Source organism: Bos grunniens, chromosome 7 (assembly GCF_055505025.1).
Source record: "Bos grunniens cultivar Pamir isolate PY7600 chromosome 7, Bosgru_T2T1.0, whole genome shotgun sequence".
Classification (NCBI taxonomy): Eukaryota; Metazoa; Chordata; class Mammalia; order Artiodactyla; family Bovidae; genus Bos; species Bos grunniens.
Window position 1 is genome coordinate 45,151,008 of NC_141171.1, and position 26,375 is coordinate 45,177,382.

General features: G+C 47.9%; 1 protein-coding gene across 12 annotated transcripts in view; it reads right to left on the reverse strand.

Annotated features, from left to right (window-relative positions):
- Positions 1–26,375, reverse strand: part of FSTL4 (follistatin like 4) — a 550,514-nt gene that overhangs the window by 414,560 nt on the left and 109,579 nt on the right. For 9 of the 12 annotated variants that reach the window (XM_086411566.1, XM_086411561.1, XM_086411562.1 and 6 more), the window contains one exon: positions 12,710–12,845. The exons of 1 other annotated variant lie outside the window; for it this stretch is intronic. In XM_086411566.1, coding sequence (XP_086267692.1) covers positions 12,710–12,770 — 61 coding nt within the window. In that variant the 5' untranslated portion in view covers positions 12,771–12,845. Of the gene's footprint in view, positions 1–12,709; positions 12,846–20,628; positions 21,056–26,375 lie in introns of those variants that run through there. 2 more of the 12 variants (XM_086411563.1, XM_086411564.1) reach the window with 2 other exon arrangements.

The following is a 26,375-nucleotide window of genomic DNA, read 5'->3' on the forward strand; positions in this document are numbered from 1 at the left end:
CCCCTGGCCACACGTGATGGGACCAACGCAAATGCCTGGCCAAGCTGAGCCAACCAGGTTCTGAGACTGGACCTAGACTGGGTAGCCCAGGGCCCTGAGGCCGGAGCTTGGTGTACTGGCAGGGCAAAGCTATAAGATAAAGGCTATGAGACAGGATCTGCAGGTTTGCAGAGAAGTGGATATCCAGAGAGAACAGGGAGACAGCAGAGAGGTGCATGCTGGAGATGGTGAGCTGGGCAGAGGTGGGGAGAGGGACAGGCTGCCTGAAGACTCTAGCCTTGTACCCTCGAGGCAGCCTGCAGGGCTCCAGAAGGTCTCTGGGGCCTCAAGATGACACATCTGTGTACACAAACACATTGGAAGGTGATTCTGCTCATAGCCACCAAGGGTCCCTCATGAGTCACTTGGCCAGCAGGCCTGGATAACCATGCCCAGAGTCCCTCTTCTCCTTCCCCAACAGCCCTGGTCCTGCTCCAGCCCACATCTACATGTGAAAAGTCCCTCTTCCTCAAATACTTAAGTGTTCTCCCCACCCACATCTCTGCCAGCCTCTCCAAGTCCCTCTGTCTCCAAGAGGTCCTTCCCAGCCTGCCTCCCACCCAGTGCCTCTCTGCTCTTAACTCTCCCGTCACCCAGTTAGGCCCACACTGCTAACTGAACACATTCCACACTGCATTAACTGCTCACCACATGCATGTCATAGGTGATTTCTTAGAGCCATTTGTGATGATTCCCTTTCTCTTCTCATAACCCTGAGGTGAGACATCAGTCCACCGCCTACAGGGCTTTCCTACAGAATGCAGCTCAGGACCCGCCTTTCTTGTAGTGCAAGAACAGTCATTTTCAATGAGGTAAGGCTTCAAGTCTATTTTACATTTTCATCTAGAATGTATAATGAATCACAGATAATTTTGTCCTAGTCAGCATGGTCACAGAAGTGTTTTCTTCCTGTGAATTACTGAACCAACTGGTACAACCCGTTGGACATGGACAGAAACCTAGCTCAAGATGGGACTCGAAAGGAAGAGCTAAGACTCCCGGGTATGACAGTCTGGGCAGTGGGGTGGCACCATCACACGTGACAGCATCCTCGGTGAGACGAGACAGAGCAGCAATGGGCAGCTGTTCCCTCCTTGTCGCCAGATAAAGTCCTCTGGGTCAACAAGAAGGCCAGGGCCATATTGGACAGAACCACCTTAGCAGAGGGCCCAGAGGGATGCACACCTGCTCTGGTGGACAAGTTCTGGTGGACAGCTCTAGCTGCTGCAGTAACCACGGTGTCTGGCTTGTGGGGGTGACACCCTGAGATGCCAGCTTCTTCCAGCCCCCAACCAACCCTCTTGAAGGTTCCAGGGCAGCTGAATCACGGGCCTTGGATGAACCTGGGACACTAGGTTTGCTATTAGCCACAGCCCTTCTGCAGAGGAGAAAGTCTGGACCGTGAGAACAAGCATCCTACTATGGGACCAGGAGTGGGCCAACAAAACCAGGGAAGGGCAGGGGGCTCCGCTTCCTGCTTTGTTATTTGAGAAAGAGACCTCATTTCCTTTAGGCTAAAGTCAACATAGGGTTAAATTCCTCTACTAACTCAGATTCTAATAGCCAAGGGCTCCATCACCTTCCCAATTCTCCACCCTACTGGTCCTCAAGCCCCAAGAATACAATCAGTCCATTTCTCCTCATCCAATAGGCCCTAGACCATGGCCAAGCACACAGCGGAGTGCTCAGTGGATACCCACTGATGACTAGGATTTAAGACCACCTGATGTCCCATTGGCCCAGATATCCGAGGGTCCAGAGACCCATACCAGGTAGGTATATTGCATCCCGAGAAGGTCAAGTGGGAAGTTCTGCTTTTAGACGTATTCCTAAACTACACTGCCAAAGGAGGAACACCCAAGAACAAGGCAGAGAATCCCTTTCTTCACAGCCAAATGCTAAAAGTGAAAGTAACAGCATATGTAACAACCAAAGAGCAGTGAGCGGAGGAGGAAGAGGAGGCAGAGTGGGGCATATTTTAGAAGCACTCCAATTAGAGCATCGCCTGGCAGGCCTCCCTCATTTCAAATCTCCTGGTGTCCCCAAGTCTACTTCCCTGGAATGAATGCACAAAGTGTGGCATCAGCAGAACCACAGAAACCTCAGGTCTTCACTAGAGAGGAAGTTTTCCAGCAGGTTTTAAATGCAAGGCTAGAAAAGCAAATAAATGGGAAGAGTTCTGTGTTTTTTACTTAGACAGCAAGCTTTAAATGATAGAATGGCTTAAGCAAGCTTTCACTCCCGCTGACCTAAGACGTAGCATCAAGAAAAGCCATCAGGAGTCTTACACCTATTTAGCAACATCCCCAGAGACAGCTTCTGTTCTCACTGCCCTCAATCCCTTCCTCCCTTTGTAGGGATAGTTGGCAGCCACCCTCCCTGGAGCCACAGGCTATTTCTGCTGACCCTGAAAACGTGAAACATAAACAGGACATCCTGCATTTGAGTTTACATTGCATTTTCGGGTTCCCATTTCAGGTGAGGGTCTGGTGTGCCTGCCTCGTGTTCCAGTATCTTTGCAGAAGGGACCATCAGGGTCAGGCAGGCCCAAAGCCCACTCTGTGAGGGAGACAGGAAGTGAGTCAGGGATTCAACCCCCTCCCCTATACACAACCCATAGGGCTCTATTACGCTTCTACTGGATGCTGGAAAGGATGCTGGAAAGAGTTGAAACTGTGACTGGATTCTACTATAAGTGGAAACCAAAGAACCGTCTGGTCTCTCCAGGGATTTTTTTGTAAGGAGTCCTAGAAACTCAAGTCTCCTTGTCTAAATTCCTATGTGGTGCCAAAGCAATAACAGAAGGTCTCTGACTCATTCACTTACTTGACAAGTATCTGAATACCCTACTATGTACCAACCCCCCGGGACACTGGGGACCCAGGGGGCCCAGACTCCAGGACACTGACCATTCCTCCAGAAAGGGGACCATCCCACCACAAGAGCTGCCCTGCTGAGCACTTGAGTGACAGGCGGCAACATGCCAGCTCCCGGTGTGAGAGAAGTGCACAGTCTTCTTGATGTGCTTGGTAGGGTTCTGAGATCAAGGGCACAAACCACAGCTCTGACAGCTGTGTTCTGAGCAGCTGTCCATGCCAGAGATACATGTACCATCTTAGTCCTCATGACAACTCTGAAATCAGGACTTTTATTGCTTGCATTCTACTCAATGCTAAGCTGAAGGTCAGAGAATAAGGAACTTCCCTCAACCACACAGCTGGAAGGGAAGAAGCAGATCTGAGCTCCTGGGGCCCTTGACGAAGGGCCCCCGAGTCAAAGGCAGAATAGGAGATTGCTTAGGCAGCAGCGCAGACAGGCAGTGCGGCAAGTGAATAGTTTGGTCCCAGCTGGAAAAAGCAACTATGGGATTTTAAAGCAACAATAAACATCGTGGAGGATGAAGAGAAAATGTAGAACCTCCAGGGTCCAGTTAGGTCATGGTGGGGAAGGCTGCCTACAACCTGTCTATGCTAAGAGCTTGCCCACCACCAGCCAACAAGCCACCAAGAGCACACACACCTCTCAGCCTCAGCAGGGAGAACTGTGTGGTCAGAAAAACAGGCCATGCTCCAGAGGCAGGGCCCGAAACCCAGGTGGTCATGTTGGTCACCTCTGTGGTGGGGCCAATCTGCCAATTCCCTCAGAGCTGGTTAGGTGACCAGCCACCATGGTTCTTTAAGTCACTTCCTATTCCATTAAGGGCTCACTGGTACCAGTGGTATTCCCTGGAAAGAACTTTCCTGAGGTAAATACAGTGATGACTTCCCAACTCTTAAAAAAATACACACATACAGTTTCTATCCCAATCCAGACCCTCAACGGTTAAAGTATTTTAACAAAATTAACAGTGGTAGCTTTCCTTTCCAAGTAAAACTTCAGAAGCGTTTCAGTTTGAACTCAAGACACTCTTGGAACACTGGTAAAGGGGGAAAACAGGGCTCAGTCTCCAGGTGAAGCATCAAGCAATCACTCAGGTGCTTTTCTAAAACCGCCTACAGCTGAAGGGAAAACAGTGGTGGTTCCCTACAGGCCAACCCAGCATCTTGCCAGCACCAGCTTCTCCACTCCTACCCTGCACAGAGTCAGGCGGAAACGCACCCTTTGGCCAGGGGAAGACCTGAGTCCCACCACCTTCCATTCTTCTCTCTAGCCAAGAGCAAACTCTCTTGAGTTTTCTTCTTCCCAACTAGAAGTGAAACAAGACTGTCTTTCATTAGGATGAAGTTGTCCACCAAATAGCAGTGGTGTGTCAGGTTTCATGAGCAGACTAAAGAGATGGCAAGAAAGTTTCAAGATCAAGAAATCCTCACCCCACTTTCCCTTTAAGCTCTTCTGTCACCTCCACATAGAGGACTGCTGGATGTAACCATGGAAACCTATCTGTAGGGGGACGTGCCACCACCTCGGAGGGCCCAGGGGCCTCTTTCTGAGACGAGCACCCATCCTATCCATCTTGGAGCTAATAGAGCTTTCCAGCCATGAAATTAGGACAGACATCACAGAATACAACTCTGAAACTAGGTCTGGGACCTAATGTCTTGACAGGGCTCAGACTCCATCTCGGCAGGAAATTCAAGGCCACACTACCGCACGTTTCTGTGGGTTTCAGTTCCCTGTGGATTACCACATTGGCCAAAGACTTTGCTTGGGTTTTTTTCATAAGATGTTATGGAGAAACCCAAATGAGCCTTTTGGCCAACCCAATAGATGGATGTTCCAGTGATTTAACAGTTATGTCTGACTGGCCCTTAGACACAACCCACCTGCGTGGGCAATCTAGAACATGCCAGTGTCAGGCTTCCATGGGATGGACTGCCCTTTTTCCTCCAACTCTGGCTTTTATTCTTCTTTATAAAGAAGAAGGTACAAAGGTATAAAGAGGTGATAGGGATTCCTGGAGTTAGCTGAGTTCATTCTTTAAAAAGTTTTCATGTTTCTGCTTTGTGAAGTCAAAAGGTCTAGGAAGCCCTTATCTGAGCAGAGTTCCCAGCACATAGCAGATACGCAGCCCTTGTTAGACACTGAGTAAGAAGACAGTTCCAATTCCTTTCTTCTTAGCACACTGAGGACTTCTCTCCCTGACACCAGCAGCAGTTTCCCCAGGGGAGCCTTCTTTGAACCCAGGTCTGTATGTAGGATGTGGCAGTGTTTCTGGCCAAACAGACTCCACATGGTCTCCATGCAGAGCTCCTCAAAGCTATTCCTCCCCAGAGGTGTGCACCCAGGAGGTTTCAGACAAAGCAAGATGGGCCACGCCTTCAGACCTCACACCTGCTACTTGGCCAAACAGGATTAAGAAAGAGAGGTAGGACTACATCTGAAAGAACACTTGAGCTTTCCGCTCATGTTTTAAAGGGGCCCAGTCTGCAGCGAATAGAATTTAGGTGTGAAGTAAGCCTGAAAGGAACCTCCCCTGACATCTTGATCACCCCTCACTCTCCACTTAAGGAAACTGAAGTCCAGAGAAGAGAAGAAGGTGGTTCAAGTCCACGGAACTAGCTGTGCCAGGCTAGACCTGAGACACCGAGCCCAATCAGGAGTGCTGTGTTCTCACCCCGAGACTCGCAGGCTTGGGGCAGACTGCACTTCTGAGCTATAAGGCTGCAACAGTGTTTAAGGGGCTCTGCTTGTTCTTGTTCTCTTCTCTCCCAGTGGGTCATTTCTCAATTTGGGGACTGGGTCAAACACCGACAGGCTTTACTGGGACCACAGAGAGAAGGCCAAGCCATGAAACACAGGTGGATCACCAGCCTACGGCACACACTGCATGCCACCCCAGCTCAACCTCCAGAGCTGGGCACTTCCCCACCAACCCGACAGTAACACTTCACAGCTCTCTCCCACCACCCTCCCAATTCCATCCTGTCCCTGTACTTCTGTCTGTCCTTAACACACCCAGATCCTTTCCTCAGGGACTATTTCCTCCAAAACCTGACTGTAGGACGCCCACCCTTGGAGGAGGGGAGAAGCACTAGGTGAACCACTGCCCTGGCCCTCCCCTCCTGGCAGAATTGCTTCCTTTCTACCCTCAGTTCAGTTCAGTCGCTCAGTCGTGTCTGACTCTTTGTGACCCCGTGGACTGCAGCACGCCCGGCTTCCCTGTCCTTCACCATCTCCTGGAGCTTGCTCAAACTCATGTCCATCGAGGCTGTGATGCCATCCAGCCCTCTCATCCTCTGTCATCCCTTTCTTCTCCTGCCTTCAATCTTTTCCAGAATCAGGGTCTTTTCCAAGCTTTTCTACCCTGCGAGGGTCCATTCAGGGCTAGATTCTGTGTCACCACTCCCTACTAAGCCCAGCGGTGCTATTAGGGAGACATTTTAAAATTAAACTGAAGCAAAATTAATTTTATTTTCTGAATTTCACTACAGTTCCTGAAATACCTGAACAAAGCATAAGGCTTGGTCCTCAGAGCAAGCTGGAGGCCCCAGTCACCCAAAGGAGTAAGTGAGGACACCCAGGTTTCACTTTTAGAAAGAAAGAACCCTCAAGATATTAGAACCATGATCCCATGAAGGAAAAGACCGAGTTTCTCTGCATCTAGGACTTTCTGACTCAGAGAATTTCTAAGGCCAAGATACAAATGTGTGTGGTCACTGACAAGTGAAGGACCAGACTCTGTGGACAGATGGCTTCTCCAAGCCTTGGGGGGCTCAGGTGGGCTGCTTCCTTCACCCAACAGCACCCGCCTGGCTCTGCTGCAGTTTTCCCAGGTCCTGGACCCAGAGCCTCTTAAGCCCTCCCTCCCTGGAGCCTGTGCCCCTCTCCCTCCCCAGGGGGCTGGCAACAAGATGAGGCCCAGGAGCCCCACAGCAGAAGCCACAGCAGTGGAGGCAGAAGGACAATGGCCCTGGCTTGCAGGACAGAGAACCAGAGCCCCCACACAGGGGGCCTGTTGGAGTCTGACACCGACAAGGCATTTTCTTGTCTCTGAATGGGAGACGAAAGAGACAACCCACAATCACAGAGAACTAATCGAGCAGATGATTGGGGCCTGGCAGAGCTGATGCTGCCAAGTTTCCCCAAAATGGAAATCAGAGCCGTATTTACAACGCCTGGCCTAATGTCCTGATTACAAGGATGGGAAATTTCCTAGAGAAGCATAGATTATTTAGCAGCAGAGGCATAAATAAAATAGATATGTAAATGCTAAATTAAGAGGAAGAAGAATAATGGTTTTCTGTGAACTCATAAATGTTTATTTTCCTGGGTCGCAGAACTTTTCAGAACCAATTAAAACTCTGTCAACAATGATCTGAAAATACCAAAGGGGCGCACAGTACACTAGCTGGTAGAGTAGGTTTGCCAAAAACGGCAAGAGAGGAGGAACATCCGAAGATGGTGGCTTCCCCGTCAATGGATTATAAATGAAAACAAGACCGCCAAACACAGCACCAGCCCAGCAGTCGTGGTCCCCAAAGCAGCCGGGCTGGGCGCTGGGGCCAGAAGCCCCAGCTTCTGGTGGGACACCAGGGTGGGAGGCACAGGTGATGGTGAGGGCATGAGGGTGCAGGCTGACCTCTGGATGGCAATCACCAGGACAAGCCAGGGTGCGACCCAAGATTCAGATCTAAGTTTACCTGTCTGCCTGCTTGCTTGAAAACACGTGAAAATGACTCAGACCCAGGCTGTATCAATTTACCGGCCCCCTCACCTACCTGCCCCTGCCTCCTCTCCCCCAAGCCAATTTCACGGCAAGCTATTTCCCAGCATGACTGCAGCCTGTGTGTTTCTCTCCTCTTCCTGACTGCAGTCAACATCATCCTGTTAGCAGGAAGCTTAAAAAAAAAAGGCCAGGGTTCATCACCAACTGGATTCTCCTTCTTGAATGTGTACATGGGAGAGGGAGGCTGTGGGATGCCTCCAGGGCTTTTCTGCCCACTGTCCTCTGGGACTGGAAGTATTAGGGCCTGTTCACAAGCACACTGAAGCTCAAGAGACCCTGGACTGGAGTACGTACAGCCCACACAGTCTCTAAAGCCAGCTCATCCAATGTCCCTGGGACTTGGAGTACTGTCACCATCCTTCACCCTGGAAATTACGAATTTATTCACATATGTAGATAGGAGATTGCAATCTACTGATTTTCCCGAAAAAGCTAACATCCATACCCTCTGACACAGAGTAATCAGCAGCCAGCCAGAGGTGAGAGCTGGAGGAGCAGAGAAGAAGCCTGCCCCTACCAGAACCACCCCTGCAGCAGATGTCTCATATAAGGGGTGCCATCTACATCGACAGAGGATGAGATGGCTGGATGGCATCACTGACTCGATGGACGTGAGTCTCAGTGAACTCCGGGAGTTGGTGATGGACAGGGAGGCCTGGCGTGCTGCGATTCATGGGGTCGCAAAGAGTCGGACATGACTGAGCGACTGATCTGATCTGATCTGATCTACATCCCAGTGCCCCACACCCAGTGAAAGGTGAAAGGCCCATCGCACTTTCTTGCTAAAAAGTGGTACACCCAATCTCATCTTCTTTGAAAGATAGTCAGTGATAGAGTTTGGCACCAGGGAATGCTGAGGAAGGGCGATTCCACAGAATACAAACATAAAAGCTGTACACAGGTCTGTGCTTCAGGTGAGGCCTAGAAAATGCTGAGTACCAGCCTAGACCCTGTCTGGGGTCCCCCAGGAAGGAGGGAGCTGCCTTTCTCTTCCCACAAACAGAATCAGGGGCTGGAGTGATCCAACTAATCTTCCCCATCCATCAATCAAAAAGAAGTTGGGGGTAGGGGGTGGGGCAGACCATCACTAGAAAGGGGGAGGGGAGCCTGGTCTTAAATTAAATCAAATGTACAAGGACGCTTATTAAGGGAGAAAAATGTTTTTTAGGTTAATGCTCAGTCTTAGCAGCCTGAGTCCTCTTGAGTGCCCAATCAATGTAGAGAGAAGCCAGATCATTGAACTTCTCTAAAATTCGAAGGTGTCCTCCCAGGGAGAGCAGTGCAGTCTGAGTCTGGGGCCAAGTCTTGCAGAAAGGGGAAGGGCAGATCAGCCCCGGTGGGACCCTGCTCTCTCAGGCTGAACCCTGGGGTCAGGGAGGACGGGAAGCATCCTGACTCTGATACCACTCCTATATATCTTTCTCCTCAAAGATCCTTGTGTGACTTCACACACACTAAAAAAAAAAAAAATGGTGTCTGACCTCAAAGCACATCTCTGCTCTGTAAGCACCAAGGCATACAAAGCTAACAATTCTAAATGGAACCAGTATCAATATTTACAGTTATTTAGTGCGTGACTAGAAACTACAGGGAAGAGCAATTTAGGAAAAGTTCAGTAATATCAGGAAGCAGGCAAGAAGGCTGAATAATAGCCACCATCCAATCCCTCCACCTAGCAAGCGATGGCAACACTGTATCCAGGGCTCAAAGGGGGAGGGAACCCTCCCACACAGGCCTGCCCCTCAAGAGGGGGTGTCACTAGAGACTGTTACCACACCCCTTCTCACTTTCCTGGTTCCCCCCATTATAAAATTCTACCAATATTGATTTTTACTACTGTATCTATCTTGGCCAGAGTATCAGGGAAAAGAGGAAAATATAACTATTTCGGAATTTCAATAAGTTGTATCTCTTCGAATTGTTTCCTGTATATTCAGGATTGCATTAGTATTCTAGACCATGTCATGCCACTCAGCTCTTATTAAACAGGCACTCCACCCAGCTACATTTCTTTTTTATCTACGTTTGTAAAATGGTAAACTCCTTGAAGCTATTTCAGCTTCAGTCTTTGTACATAAAACAATATTTTAACAAAATTCATATTCATTATAATTGCTTTAAAAATGTGCAAGCACACACAATTGGTCATTTAATCCTTGTTCACCCTTAGGACACTTGAGTAATTGGCATAATAACTTGAAAGGCAAATCAAATCTCATTAATGCTTTCCAAGTACTTCAAAAATCTCAAGTCAATGAATGTTTTGGGAAGTACTCCTATCAGGAGGAAAACACACAGGGAAACATTTTACCATTTAGTTATTTATTTATTGAGTCTCAGGAAACTGTTGGTTTTGATTCTTCTAGAAAATAAGACTGCCTGAGGAAACTGCTAGAGGAGTTTAATATGGTTTGTGAGGTGAGCTCTGGATATATTAAGAGCTACGGTTCAAAGAAGAAACTACCCAGACCCTGTAACACACAGGACTATCTTGGATGTTGATAAGGTACAAGCATGGCTCAGCCCACAAGCTGCTTACAGGTCTGCTGGGAGGGACCATTCATGCCCCCATCGGAAATGAGCCTTCAGCACAGGGAGGTATTAAAAGCTCATTTAAATACATGACAGTCTAGTGTGAAATTGAAAGCACCAAGGTGACTTCATGACTAGTACCAAATGTTGAATAAATATCGACTGACTGAAAAACTCAATAAGCCTCTGTAAAGAAGAGAAAGATAAAGAAGATGGCTTCATTCTTATGCTAAATAAAATTTAAGAGTTAAAAAGAAAAAGAGATAGGAAAGATTAGGAGTAGGAGTTCAGGGAGGGAGAGATCAAACATGATCAAGAGTGGTCAAAGAAGATTTTAAAGAAAAGGTAAGAACCAGAGCAAGGCCTTGGAGGAGTGGCTGATTCAGACTTGGAAAAAAAGGTAGGGAGGGAACAGGAGGACCCTAACAAGTGAGGGCACAGTGGGACCATGCATCAAGTGTGATCAAGGTCAGCCAACTAACCAGTTAACAATGTTGGACAATACATGTCTTGCCCTCTCTAAACATTCACAGAGGTTGTCCTATGTCCTGGGCCCATTCACATCCTCATCATCTCATTTAAAAATTAGCAGAAGCAGACTCAACAAGCACTCAAAAAAACTCAGACTACAGCAAAGAGAACTGGAGGGCTAAGGCAGATGTTTCTGCCTTCCAGAGCCCACAGAGGCATCACTTCCTTTCCCTGAAATTCCCAAAGCTGGATGACAATGGCGTCTCTGGGGCTCTATCCTAAAAAGGCAAGCAGGGAGTACAACAATACCCTCAAGCAAAAGAGCCTCACTTCCTCAGGATGAGCAGCATCTGCTTTTTCTTGTTGGTATACAGAGTACTAGGGTGTTAACAGCTAAAATAAAGAAGCCTTGGGTTGATATCAACTTACCTTCAATTTACCTCCCACTAAAACCCACCTTAATTAGCTTGACTGTTTTAACTAAAATGAGCAATTTAAAACAGTGGGCCAATGAGCTCCAACAGTAAGAAGACTAAACACACCTTGCTGTGTGTTTGCCTATTTGCTTTTCTAGTAAATATTCAACAATATATTTATAGGATTTAAGTGATCGTTTTCCCTCTGTAGGAGTACGAGTGTAGTGATTAAATGGTTCCCATTGGGAAATGCCAGGCTTGCTGGCAAGTCAGCCTTCAGACTCTTTCAAAAGAGCATTACGTTGCATCCTTCATGGAGCTAGATGGGAGAGATAGTGTTTCTATTTAATCATCTGCTCACCACAAAGGGAAGCCACACTAACTTCAGCAGGAAAAGTGTGTGCATTAAATTACTTCTGAGGCTCCCTGAAGAGTAAGGCTTGTAGGTTTGGGACTGCATTACAATTAAGTAATAATGAAAGAGAAATCATGTCTTTTGATCAAATAATGCATTAATCCTACCATACACCAGGTATCGCTGTTCACTCTCCAGGTAATGCTGACTTTTGGGGGTGACTGTGTTGGGAAGATCTCCTGCAGAAGGGAAAGGCTATCTATCCACTCCAGTATTCTAAGTTGGAGAATTCCATGGACTGTATAGTCCATGGGGTCGCAAAGAGTCGGACATAACTGAGCAACTTTCACTTTCACTTTCTTCCTTATTCCACAGGACGCAGGCAGAGTGAAGGAAAAGGGGGTGCATCTTGGAAAACAATGGTTATAAAGATGCCCTGGAAAGCTCTCAGGTGAGAATTAGTATTCACCGAATCATCAAGGAAATCCTAGGTAGGTCTAGTCATTTCTTAAGGTTCAGCATGTACAAAACATTTTTGGCAGGAAGTCTACATCCCTCACAAGCCCCCAGTTCATGCAGCCCACTACCTGAGCGGGTGCTGTTTAGGACTCCTCTTCACCACTTCAGACCAGAGTTCACTAAGCAATTAGCAGGATGGCGAGACTCTCCCAGGAGGCATTTGAGAACAAGTTTTTCAAGCACTTTAGAAGCATTTATATATACCTAACATGCCATTAATCATTCTTATCTGTTCATTAAGGCCGGCTCCCTCAGGACTTCCACCCGCCAGTTCTTACTCCGCCTGGTTCTTTTATCTACATAGCTGAAAAGGAGTCTATTTCCTTTAAAACATATTTTATAATTAAAAGACTTCATTAATTTACAGGGGTGTGTTCCACCGATGAGTTGGCACTTTCAGAGTACTATTAAACATACACAGAGGCCATTCTCAGGAGGGTCTGCGGAGAAGACAAAACATGCAACCACAGCTTGATTTAGGGATACATCTTCAACACTGGAGAGATTTTAGACCATTGTTATAGCATCATATAAACCTCCAGTCCCTATCAACACACATGGCTTCCTTCTGTCCCCTACTGCAAAGGGAGCAGGGTTTTCACTTCCACTGCAATCTACTTGATATAAACTACAGGCATAAAGGAAATCAGATACTGTAACAATCAAAAGCAATGAGTTTTAAATGTCATGTCAGCTGTGACGTGACTATACCTCTGCCGGGGACTCTCCCACACCCATGTTCCATCCTCTGCTGGCTCCTGGGTTCATCCATCCTAGTGCAGCAGGCAGGGAGGCTCCAAGCAGTGTGAGATGCAGCCAAAAGCCTCCTGGTCTCATTTTGTTGAGTCTGTTGAGAAAATGACAAATGCCCAGTACTGAGCACTGCAAAATGTAAACAAGTCAAGGGGTAGTGAGTGAGTGAGTACTTGCTCTCCAGAATCAGATAAACGTGAGTTTATATGCTGGCACCAGGTCTTCTGGTTTACCGTGGAGAAGTTACACTACTTTGGAGCCTTAGTTTACTCATCTCTAAAGTGGGGTCAATAATATGTACCCAATAGGGCTGCTGTGAGGGCTGAAGGAGGCAGGGTTGGGCACACAGTAAAAACTCTAAATGCTGACTGGTATGCAGAAACCCATTTGAAATACACCTGTCACTACATCTGTAAGAACAAGTGAGGGTGGAAAGGCTGAGACACCACTGATAGGTTACCATGTGTCCATGCTTCAGTTTCTGCAGACAGCATTTGCAGTTGGGCACACAGTAAGCACTGGTGAGAAATCATGTTAAATCTGTAGTATTCCTGTTTGTAGCTGAGGACTCAGTTAACAAGACAGTGAACTTCAAAACATTAAGGGGTCTACTATTTTCATTTCTGTTCTAAGACCAAACCTTCTTGTAGTAGAATTCAAGCATCTACCAGATAACAGGATTTCAGTAACATTTAAGATGTTTTATGAGACTCTCTTTAGTATTGTCTAAAATACTAGAGGACAAGAAATGGGCAATTGAAAGTAGTAAAAGAATTACATGGATGAAAAAAACACAAAGGATCAGCTGTAATAAAAATTCAACGTCCTAATATATGCTGGGCATTGTGTTAAGAGGACAAAGACACAGATTGGTGCATTTGTCCAATTAGCTGTCCTTTTTAAGGTTTCCACTGTGAACATATTCCAGCCTTAATTTCAATATCTCTGAGAAACATAGCCAGATAGAGCTCATCATGCAGTATTTACAACTCTTACCCAAGGAAACTTTAAGGGTTATTGATTTCTGTGAGCACCACACAATTTAGTGCTTAATTGCATGTGGTCCACACTGCCTCGTGCTCATGGCCGCAGAGATGAAAACACAGAGTGCCTTGGAGGCCCAGCACCCACTGTGAGGTGGCTCAGGGCTGGTCCAGAGCAGGTGTCCCAGTCAGAGATGATGAGCTGCTGGAGAGACCTTACAGCCTGTTTGAAGGATCCACCCATGCTCACCCCCAAAGCCAACAGCTTAGAAGGATCCCTGTGCTACACAAGGAGAGGGATCAAATGATCACTAGGGCTGCTGCCAGGCTGCGAAACAAGTACACTGCCTGCCACCTTCCAGGCTTCCTTTGGCTGCCTTCCACACCCCAATAAAGCTGCCGTTCCAGACTTGCTTTATGTTCCCAACTTGAGACAGAAATGCCCACAGCAATGAGGAGCTAGACTGAAACTTGTGGGCATGTAACACTGGCCTATGAGAGGCGAGGTTATAAGTTATGGCTATCTTTTAAGGGAAGGTATCTTTTTTTTTTTTTTTTTTAAGGAGTCCACAGGCTCCTACTCCTACCTATGTTTCTTCAGCCATTCATCTTGGACATCTGTAGGGAAAGCTGGAGCTACCAGGGAAAGAGTCTGGGTGGCCAGTAAATACGATGTGACAGTCATGGTCTCAGCGCCATCTGCACCAGCTCCCACCTCTGAAGAAGGCAGAGCAAAGTGGAACCAGTACAGCAGCTACCTGGGAGAAGGCTGCAGTGTTAGCAGCAGCCACCCAGCGCTATGTTCCCCATCTGGGGCTCGAGCTAGGGTGTGTGTTCTTACAGGGAGGGGGAGGAGGGAAAAAATCACATTCAGGACTAAAAGAGAATAAAAATGACTTTCCCTAATTGCAACCAATTTTTCTAAAAATAAATAGGTTAACACCCTACTCTCCATAAATTATTCTCCTCTGAACACAGAGCCATGTTCCAGAGACTGCAGAAAGCAGCTACTCGGGTTTTGGAATTTTGTTTTCTTCAAACAAGCAACAGTAATTCAAGCGGGAATGAGAAAGACACTGCTTCCCACTCTACTTTTATTCATCCTTCCCTATTTATCCACCATCACACACACAGTGCTCATGGAGTAAGCATACATATCAAAGGTCCTGTCTCCCTTTTCATGCCTTCAAGCCTAAATAAACTAAAAAACAGCAAGATAGTCAAAACTTACTCTAGATAACTTACAGATGTCAATTCCTGGAGTTATAAAATATTCAAGCCACAATATCGAGTATTTAGTTTTCAATTTGTCTAGTAATCCAAGACCAATTATTTTGGATGTTTTATTATTAATGAATAGCATCAGAATAAACTCTGTTCATTTCAATTGTTTTGGAAAGCGCCAAATCACTTTATTTAAGAGGGTGTATTCAGACCTCTGACATTACCCAGCTGCCCTGAGCTGTTTCAGCAACCTGAGCTGCAGCATTGCTGCACTTGGAATCATCTCTGGTTTTGTCTAGATCGTGTTGAGGTTCCCATAGGATTTTACTGGATGACAGGGAAACATGAGCCAGACCAACTCCTGAAATATTCCTAGGTAGTACTCTTGCCTGGAAAATCCCAGGGATGGAAGAGCCTGGTGAGCTACAGTCCATGGGGGCGCTAAGAGTCGGACACGACTGAGCGACTTCACTTTCATTTTTCACTTTCATGCATTGGAGAAGGAAATGGCAACCCACTCCAGTGTTCTTGCCTGGAGAATCCCAGGGAGCGGGGAGCCTGGTGGGTTGCCGTCTATTGGGTCGCACAGAGTCATAAACGACTGAAGCGACTTAGCAGCAGCCTCTCTGTAAAGTTTATTTCAGCTTGGCCACCACCAGATCAAACTTCATTTGCACGGCAGATGCGTCTGAGATGTCATTTTATACTCAGGGTGATTGACAATTCATTCCATCTACAGCAGCAACAGCCTTAAAATTTACAACTCAAGTTTTATGACAGCTCAGTTCATAAAAAAAAAGAATTAATACTGGGTCTAAATCAATTTTGATGATCTGTCTAATAACCAAATAGAGATTATCTATTTGGTTAACACTTATATAGCAATTACTATGTGTCAGGCACTGTTCTAAATGCTTTATAGGTACTAACTCATAACCCTCACTGCTATTCCATGAAGAGGGCAAGGATTAGCTCCTAGTTAGATAACAGAGGAGATGGGTCACAGAGAGGGTTAAGCACCCTGCCAAGGCCATGCGGCAAATAAATGACAGAGCTGGGACTCCAAACCAGCCAGGTGGACGCGGATCTATATTCAGACCTTGTCCACTGAGGCCTCTTGATACTTAGCAATATTTCATTTGGATGAATGGGAGTTTTTAGTATGATGGGGAAACATCTACGTAGAACAAGATTGGAAGCCCTGAGCCCCAAGTCTCTCCTGTGAAAGATGCCGAGACCCTGTTCCTCCAGCTTCCATGGCTCCAGCAAGGCCAGAGGAACAGAGTGAGGGGGAAGTCAAGCTTCCCCCTGCCCCACACTCCACCTGTGATGAGGCCACACAGCACTCTCTCCTCAGCCCTCATCACTGCTGTCTTTATTGGCCTAGAATGAATGTGGCTGAAATAAAAAAAAAACCATGAGGAGATGCAAAGGATGCCAGGCAGCAAGGGTGCCCTTCAGCTCACTGACAATGCCAGTCAGCCTGGTAGATGGTCACTTTGAGGAAAGAGGATCTGTTGAAAGATTAACTACTCCTCAAATTCAAATAGCGCTACTGGCCCTCAGACAGAAGAACATACAACAAGAATCTCCCCATCATACAAGTAGGAAGGTATCACCAATAAGATCACAAACCCTCTTTTTCAACCTAGAGCTTCTTTTGAAATCACTTTAGGTTTATAAGCTTCATCCAATCCATGCTAGAGTCCCAAGATTGGTTATAAATCTACCTGAGATTGTTCTCATAAAAGATCTGGGACTATTTCTCCTTTCAAACAACTTATAAAACACAATCACTTGATATTTAAGACATCTCGTTTCCAAGGAAAGTACTTCACTGCTTCTTCTGGGGTTTCCCACCTGAGCCTCATGTTTCCACATGCTCATGAGAATCAGGCACCAAAGGCCTGGAAGGTGGAAAGGTTCACCCAATATATAAAGCCAACTCAGTGGCCAGACCTAGACTAACACTGGAGCATCCTGACCCCCCAGGCAACTGCTTTGTTTCTTATATCATCTTAAATTTACGTATGGAATATGTATGCATTAGACAGACTGATTTTGCTTTTTTTTAAGTTATGGATGAGCCCTATTTCATCTTGCTATTTCACCTTGCTGTGAAAACCACAGATTTCCTGGTGTTATAAGCTGATAGCTGTACTATTATTTATTTGTATTTAAAACTATAGAGGTAACATTCCAAATACTGACTTGATTTCTGAAGAAACTGGAAAAACCATGACCAAAGAAGGCAAATGGTCAGGGAGAAATAGATATGAATACGTAAACTCCAAATCTGCACCACCAGAGAACATACAGTGGCATGCAACCTGTCTTTACTGAACAGGGTCAGAGGCCAAGAGAGAAGCACCAACATAAACAAACTTCTCTTTCCTCCTCCAGGATCCAGCCCTGTTTGGGAAGAATTGGGGAAGAACTCTGACCCTCAGAGCTCTGGGGGAGACTATTCCCTGGTTTGTTCTCTCTCGTCTTTTCTCTCAGAATATGGTGACATAACAGTCCAGACATTATGGAGTAGTCACGCAGAAACGGCTCCTCTTTGTCACAGACAGGACCAGAAATTACAAAGATGATTTGGCAGAACTGAGCAACACCATCCAGCCTTGAAGAGGATGGTCAGGTTTGTGACTTCGAGCCTCCTGAATTTCTATCCTAATTGAAAAGTGTATGCTCTAGCCAACTGCTTTTAGGTGTACTGCCTTTTACACATGTGATGTTGGCAATCAGCAACACACACCAAAATCCTACAGTTCTCTCTGCATGCTTGCCCCATGCTCAAAGAAAAAAAACACATCAAAAGCCCAAACTAAAACCAGGAAGCTATCTGCTAATTTCTTTTGCAAGGCTTAAGACTGCAGTTTTGATTGGTGAGTCTTTTAGGAAAAAAGAGAGGGGTTCAAACTTCCTAGTTTCTAGAATACCAATCCAAGGAAATTAGGCATGGAAACATATGAAGGCAACAATGAAGCAAGCCATAATGAAGTTATATTGCATTCCCCAGTAATTATCTACTCTGTCTCTTTGGTTAATTGTTCCTACATTTGATAAATTTGATATCTAAATTAGCCTGTGTGTAAACCTATGACACTCCTATTTACTATGAAGCTAACATATAGAAGCCTCAACATTCAGATTATACTTCTGGAGTACCATGTTCTCTCCACTGTAGTTGTGTTTTACTTGAAGTTGCGTGCCTTGTGTTATGCACCAAGATAGAAAATGTAAACAAAGATGTGCTCTTGAAATAACTGCCTAATTTGATTAACTAGTAAGCACACAGCATCACAAGAAGGTTGAGTTTGCAAAAAAATACCAAAAAAGGCAAAGTAGCAATTAAGGAGATTTTTAGGAAATCTTGACTAGTCAGTGCCAATTTCTGAAATATAATGTTGTCAAACAAAAGATCACATCATGAAGATCACTAAAGGGGTGGGGAGCAGGGTGTGAGGGTGGGGGGAAGCCTGCAGCCCTTAGGAGGAGAAGAATCTTGAATGACTGGCAGATCAAGGTAGAAAAATTCAATCTATCCCTCCCTTAACTACCTCCAGGACACAGCCAAAGGGATAAAGGTTCTCCCGGTACCCAGAACAAGCTGCCCCTCTCTTGGGGGGTGAGGGGTGGGGGGGAACCTTCCTGGAATTAACAATAATAGAAGGTGGGCAAAAAAATTGAAGAGAGGAAAATCCAGTCACTTTTATTAAGCAATTCATATTCATTACATCAAAAACTATTTTCTTACACTGACCTTTGCTCTGTCTGAAGTCTTTGGAGAGAGGGCTGTCTTTTTTTATACAGGATGGGAAGAAAGTGAACATTCATCTGAGTGTGTTTAAACAGAAATAATCTAGTAATGTTGCAGTGTCTTCTCACAAAACTAAGATGGGAAGCAGACATGGCCCTGTAAGGCATCAGCTCAGGTCTTCCATGAGAGCTACTGCCTAAGGACTGTTGGGCCTCTGGGGTCAGAGATGCCACATCCCTCACTCCCCTGACGTGTCCTTCCCAGGTGAGCAGATCCACCTGACCATTGCCCAGACCCACGGCCTGTCTGGATCATTCCAGGATTAAGTCATCTCTCGCTTTCCCCTAACCCTGATGGTAGGAAAATAATTCGAGACTTTCCAGAAAAGTCCGAATTTCTACCTGACCCCTTTTCTCTCCTCATGTATCGTGAAATGGGCACATTTTAGGGTGCACATTTTTAGTGCCACGTCCTACTAAAATTCTGTTTGGCCCAAAGAATGTGGACGGACGTCTGTGTCTCAGGGGCCCATCTAGTACAATTTCTGGTGCACAGGTTTGCTACAAATTCACGAAGGGAACAGACCAAAGCTACTGGCGTTGTTTTCCGCTCGCCGGAAACCTCGGCGGAAGCGACACCTAGAGGGAAGCGATGGCGAAGCTGCGTAAGCGCTATTCATCAATGTCGGCGACAGTGATCAGGAGCGAGGTCTGCTGGACAGCGCACGGGGGACCAACTCTGGGCTAGACGCAGACCTAGGCGGCCCAACGCTGCCTTGTCCCGAGGAGCTTACATAGACGGACAAGCGGCACGGGATGCTCGCCGCGTTCCGGGCATGGTGAGAAACCCTACTGCTTCCAGCAGGTTTCTGCTCCTGCCGGAGGGGTGGGTGCCAAAGTCCTCAGGTGGCAGGCCTCAAACGAAGGCGCTCGGGGCACCCCTTTGTCAGCTGAAGGCAGTCCCGAAGGCTCGCGCCAAGCTCTCCTCGCTAAACTCGAGGGGACACGCGCTCCCAAAGCGGAGCGCGCTCTGCTCGAGTCGCCTAGGTACCCCCGAAACTTGGAACACGTTTTGTGCTGGCGCAAAGACGGGCGGGAGATCACCCATATTACAAGCTCTTAGGACCAAGCGCGGTGCTTGAACATCCCCTAAACAAACTGCTTGCTACTGACTCCCCAGCAAGTAACACCGGCGCTTGCTTGGAACAGCGACCGGCCGAGCGGAAGGGGAGTAGCGGGCTGCCCGAGCCGAGCGGGGTCCCGGGTCTTTCCCCACCTCCTCCGCGGAGGCCAAGCGCTCAGTCTGGACGCGGCGGCCCTCCGGGTTGTGAGGGCCAGGCCCGGGCGCCGCGGGCCCTTTGAGCTGCAGCGAGCAGGTGCCAAGTTTCCCCGCAAAGCTGGAGAAAAGAGGTAGTGAGGACGCCCGCCCCACGCCCCACGCCCCAGCCCCGGGTCAAGGGCACAAGTCCGAGCCCAGGTGCAACCGCGCTCCCCGAGGCCGCTCGGGATCCAGAGCCCAAGATCCGCACCTGCAGGGACTCGGAGCCCGGCGCCCGCTGCGGGCTCGGCCCGAGTGGTTCTGCGCGGTGCTCCGCGCCAGCCCGGTCACTCTGGTCCCCATTGAAGACTTGCTACATGCCTCGGCGCCCCAGCCTTTACCCCGAGTCCTGGCCCCGATGGGGGTAGCCCTGCCTAGCCCGGGTGAGGGGGTCCCGTGCCCGCCTCCCCGCAGGCGGGCAAACTTAGCTCACCCGGAGCGGCGGTGAGGACAAGCAAGCACCCAGCCGGGCCCTGCAGGCAAACGCGTGGCCGCGGGCGCACGGATCCCAACGGGGTGCAGGGGGACCGGCTGGCGGCGGTGGCGGCTTGGCACCCTCCCCACGACCGCTCCGAAGCTGCGCTGCGTACCTGAGGCGGCCGGGGCCGAGAGGAAGACCAGGTGGCCGGACTCGGCGGGCAGGAGGGAGCGCCCCGTGGTGGCAGCGGCGACCCGACCCCGTGTCCTTCGGTCTGTCTCCCTGGCTGTCAGCGGGTCCTGGGCGCGCTGGAGGGCTGTCGCGGCTCCGCTCTCTGAGCCGCCGCTGCCCGCTGCTGTAGCACCGCCGCGGCGGCTGCCCTATTTCTGCCGCCAGGACCGGAGCCCGTGACGTCACCCTCCCGGCCCCGCCTGCCCAATCGCCGCCACCTGTGCGCGCCGCCCGCCCGCAGCTCAGACCCGCGCGGGGCCCGTGGCAGGTGCGCGGAGCAGCCGGGCGCGCACTCGGGCTGGGAGGGCCCAGGCGCTCCGGGGCGATCTCTGCAGCCGCAGAGGGAGGGGGTGAGCTCCCCTCCCTGGCTCTGTGGATCCCTGCAGGCAACGAGCCCTCCCACCGGCCGCCCCCAAAACACCCCTCCTCTCCTCTTTTCTGGCTCTTTTCCCGGCGGGGCTCCCTAAAGCTGTGCTCTCAAGATGCGCGGCTGCTCTTAATCAGCTGCCATAGCTTGTGCAGCTCAGGCGGGCCGGTACACCGCACCAAGAGAGCTGTCACTGGAGGCAAAGTCAAATAACACTCCCCCTTGCTGAGTACCAACAACCGGCCAAATAGCGAAGTTTTCCTCTCTTTCTGAATCTGCCTTCTATCACTGCAGAATCTTACGAAATCACACGCATACAGAAGCAGTCCCGGGTGACGTTTGCCTAGTCTGGCCAAGGTCTGACCGGAGGGTCCTTTCTTCTCCTAAGCTTAGAACCATACATGAGGCCCAGACCTCGCCTCCAAGCCTGGGGCTCCGAAACCTTTCTGGATCCCTTCTCAACATCTACAGCTTTTGGAGACCACAGCCCAGTGATCATATTGTTTTCTTTAATTGGCCTAAAGATCAGTCTTGGTGACCAAATAAACTGGAAACTTTGTAACAACTAGCCCCCACACCCCCACCAATAGTCCTGCTGTGGGTCCAGTGTGGCATCAGACTTAGGAGGGAGACTCCAGCCAGACTAGTCTGGTGGTAACTAGACTACTTACCTGATGGGCAGGAGCCTTTGAGGAGTGGAGAAGGGATTCTGCTCTGGCTGTGTGGGCAGCAGGTGATCCCCTGGCATGGGGGAACAGTGTCTTATTCATGCCTCTGTGATCTTTCCTGGCCTGGAGGAGGGGCAGAGGGGCTTTTCTGCTGTTAAGGTTAGTTGAATATCAGGAGAAGCAAAACTGACATGGAAGAAGAGCTCTTAAATTTGTTTGTTCCTTCTACAGGGGCCTCGTGTCTACCAGGCACTGTAGGAGGTGCTGGGGAGACTGCAGTGGATGGGACAGCATGGTTCCTCCCCTTACACAGGTTTAGTTCTGGGATGCAGCCCTCCCTCTATTATCACTCAGCTTGTAACCCAGAGCCATTTGGATTTCTGCTATTGGTATGTTTCCCTATCTGTAAAATGAGGACTTGGAGGAAATCTGGGTGACTTCCAGGTCTCACTCTGCTGTGACTTCTCCCTTGGATACCATGATTTGTCCTCAGAAGCATAAAGGCTGCCCCATGTTCCATGCCCCGGGCCTTGGCAGGCATGATGCTCTCTCAGAATTGACCATGAATCTTTGCCAAGGCCACCCATGACTGAAACTCCAAGGCTGGCTTGAGGCCAGACTCTCAGCAGCCAGACCAGGAAAGAGACAGCACTTTTCATCGTGGGAAAAAGAAGATGAGGACGACACGTAAATGGAAGCCGGGAAGTTTGGAAACATGTTGAGCCTCCCTCTGAAGTCAGTGGTCAAGATGGAGTCCCCACAGCCTGGAGGCTGGGTTCAGCCACCTTCCCAGACTTTGAGGTATTTGGAAAAACCAGTTTCTGTTCTCAGCTCTGAACACAAAGTCCCTGAGTCAGCCTAGTGACCCTGTTACATAACCAAGGCAGGCCTTGGAGTATGTTTTTTAATAACTCAGGGTCATATGTAAGTCAGGGTCTGTAGATCAACCGAGATCAGAAATAGCTCCCTTTAATGCAGGGACTGGACTTCCATAAACTTCCTCCACTTCCCACAGAAGCAGAGAAATGTAGCTGCTGCAAATCAGATGTTCAGAATATCCCTTAGAGATAATACTAACATCTGAAGTGAGCTATTGTGACTACTGTGCATAAAATAAGACTGGAATTAAAAGTCACCTTGGAATAAAAAAGGTGAAGTGTGAATGACGAAATAAAACAAGCCTTCAGGGAGGCAGCATCAGACGCCAGCAGACCTTGACACTTCTTTCAGTTGCTCTATGCTTTCACCTCTCAGGGCAATTCTTGGTTTAATAATACTCCCCAACTTGGAAAATGGGCTAGATTTTACACATAGAATTTCAGAATTTGCCTGAAATCTTGTTTCAGGACTTGCGAGCACACTGATGATTCTCAGTAGCCAACTGTGATGCTTAAATGTTGAAATCATACAATTCAGTAAGTTTGAAAGGAAAAAATTAAAAGGCAACATAAATTCAGATTACTCCCCAGGCAGACTCAAAGACACACAAGAGAAACTTATCAGTGTGTTTCTTTACCAGGTCAGGAAGTTTTAAAATCCCCAATATGTATTAGGGATTTTACTTTGCCAGCTTTAAAACTTTTTTCTGTCTCTAATCTTACCAACACCACAACCATATGACCAAAAACTGCTGCCAAATAATGGTGTCTCCTACAGGTCATTTCAGATTGCAGCTGCACATTAGATACCCAGAGATGACACACAGCTGTGGGGATCAGAAGGATCAGATTCTACCAAAAGTTACTCTGTCCCTGGCTTTGGGTCAAGTCCACCTTGGGCAAATCAGACAGTCCCCAGTAATACCAGTTAGAAGCCAGACCAGGAGGTCACATTAGAAGGTGGGAATAGGCAGGGAACAGTATTCCTTGTCTTGCATAATTTAACATTCTGCTTCCTCCCCAGAAATGTCTTAGTAAATCTTCAAACCAAACTATGTAGTTGATTGAAGAAGCAGCCTGGATCTTAGGAGAGCCCTGGTCAGAGAGGCAAAAAGACTGGGTCCCTGGCCTGCCTCTGTCCCTCTCTGGCTATGCAAGTCAGGATGAATCCTACCTTTCCTTGGCTTGTTTCCTCAGCTCTTAAGAAGGGGTTGGGAGAGGGTGGAGGGGGAGGCAGTCATACTCAGTGAGCTTCTGAGAGCATTTTCAACTCTACAAGTCGATGCCTTTATTTTGCTAGAAGTTAGGCCTACTCTGATCTAAAGCTGTGACATGAAAGGTTTCCCTTAAGTCTAATATTAATTATTAAGTGATGATGCATTGTCATCTAGAAGTTAAGGCAGTGTAGGCACCAAATTCAAAATCCTAGACCTAAAATCACACTCAGAAATAATTACTTTAAACTCTGATTTAGGGAGAAAGGGAGTCAGCATAGAGATAAGGTATTTGTTCAGGAGAAAACTGATTTGGGAAATTTTTCAAGGCAATAAAGAATTGGTGTAGGGTTGGAATTTTAATTAAGAAGGTGGGATGAATGAGAAGATGTAGTGATGGAAAGGGAATTGTGACTGGAGAGAGTAGAGGGAGTTGAAAACCAAAACCCTTCACCATAGTACTGTTCCAGAGACAAAAGTCCCACTGAACTCCCAGGGCCTAGATTGATGGTACAAGGGGCCTAAGAAAGGCACGGATAACAAGAGGAAATGATGCTCAGCTACTCTCAGAATTCCATGTGCACAGGGACCATCCGGGATGAGAAGACCAGGCCTCCAGGCCACAAAGCAGCATGTGCACTAGGATTAGAAAGCCAGGTGAAAGAGGCGATGCAGTGGGAGAGCCAAGGGAGGGGCCAACCTCCTTCAGTCACAAGGGATATTTTTGTCATGACCCCATTTTCCAGCTCACTTGTAGAGGATGGTAAATAGCACGACTATCTGAAAAGGAGATCACTGGCAAAGATGAGCTCCTACTTATGGAGATTCCATCTGTTTGAATATCTGCTTCATTCAAATGAATATGCAATATTATGGCAGGTCATCTTCAGTGTTAGGAAGAGAGCTATGCAGGATGAGGATGTATCAGATGGTGCTGGACTTAGTTTGTACACTGCTGAAATCTGAGCAGGCATGCTGACCTCTCTGCCCCTATCCTCCACCAGGGCTTTGGCTACTTGCCTTGCTTCCTGGCCAGAGTGGCCTGATCAACTGCTCTGTACTATTCACACATTCTTAGAGCCAGGTGCCTCTGCTGCTATTGCCAGCAGCTCAGATCAAGATGCCGTGTGTGTGGCAATAACTGACAAAGGAATACTGGCATTGGTCAGACTGGAGCCCTGCAGCTCTGGCTTCCCCAGAGGCTACCTGGGGGGCTACTCACTACATCATAGAGGTTGGGGTGGAGTGGGGGTGGGGAGTTTCTGCCTCAGGGGTGGGTGGACCTGACCAGTGGGAGATGGGGTACAGGAGGGAGCCAGCAGATCAATTCTTACTTCCTTCCCTGGATGGTCTGTACAGAGATGCAGAGAGCTCTATGCCTCATCTCAAGACATCCTTGGAGACCAAGCCCTCAGCTACAGTGATGCAGAGCTGCAGCCCATTCGGTATTTTATCTTTCTTCTTCCTTGTTCCTGCTTCCCTGAGACTGTATCCTTCCTCAGTCAAGTATCAGCACATGAGCTTTTGTTTCAGGTGGTTTTCTAGACCAGTGGTCCCCAACCTTTTTGGCAACAGGGACCAGTTTTGTGGAAGACAGCTTTTTCCAAGGACCATGAGGGAGTGATGGTTTCAGGATGATTCAAGCACATTACACTTTTTGTGCACTTTGTTTCTATTATTATTACATCAGCTCCACCTCAGATCTGCAGGCATTAGATCTCAGAGGTTGAGGACCCCTGTTCTAGACAATCCAGGCTAAGAGGAAGAGTAACTCAGAGTGAGTGTGGTAACTGTTCTTAAGAGGGCAAATGACAAAGATCTCTCTGAGGAGGTGCTTAGAGCACAGACATGAACAAATGAGGGGACAAGATGTGAGACGATTTAGTGGGGAGAGTTTTCAGGCTGAAGGTACAACAAGCATAAAAAATGTGATGTAGGATCAGGCTTGATGTGATTCAGGCCAACATAACAAACCAGAGGGATGTGGGTCATGTTGCTGAAGAAGGCGGAGAGCTAGGCAAGAGCCAGACCATATGGAGACTCTAGGCTGTGATGCACAATAACTTTCGGTCTGATTTTAGGTGTAATGGGAGCCATGAGAGGGTTTTGAGCAGGAGAATGACATGATCTTCTATATGTTTCTAACAGCTCACTCTGGATGCTCTATGGAAAATAGATGGCTAGAGGAGATACTGGCTGATAGAAGAGTGAAAGCAGGAAAAACAACTAGTCAGCTGTTGAGAAGTACAAGGTCATATCAGCTCATCATGGTCATCACTGCATCACACCAGCACTGAATGTTCATTGATTGCCAACTATGCACTGAGCTCCAGGCCTAATCCTCATATATGTTGTTTTACCTAATTCTCCCAACAGCTAACTCCATAACATCCCCAGTTTGTAAGTTAAACTTAGAGATGGTACACAACTTATCTCAGGCAATCTGTCTGGCAAATGGCAGCGCTTGGATGTGATCAGCCTGCCCTCATGATCACGACGCAATTCTGCATCAGTGGCACAGAGTGTCTAAACTCTTGGCAGCTAATCCAGATCTCAGAAGT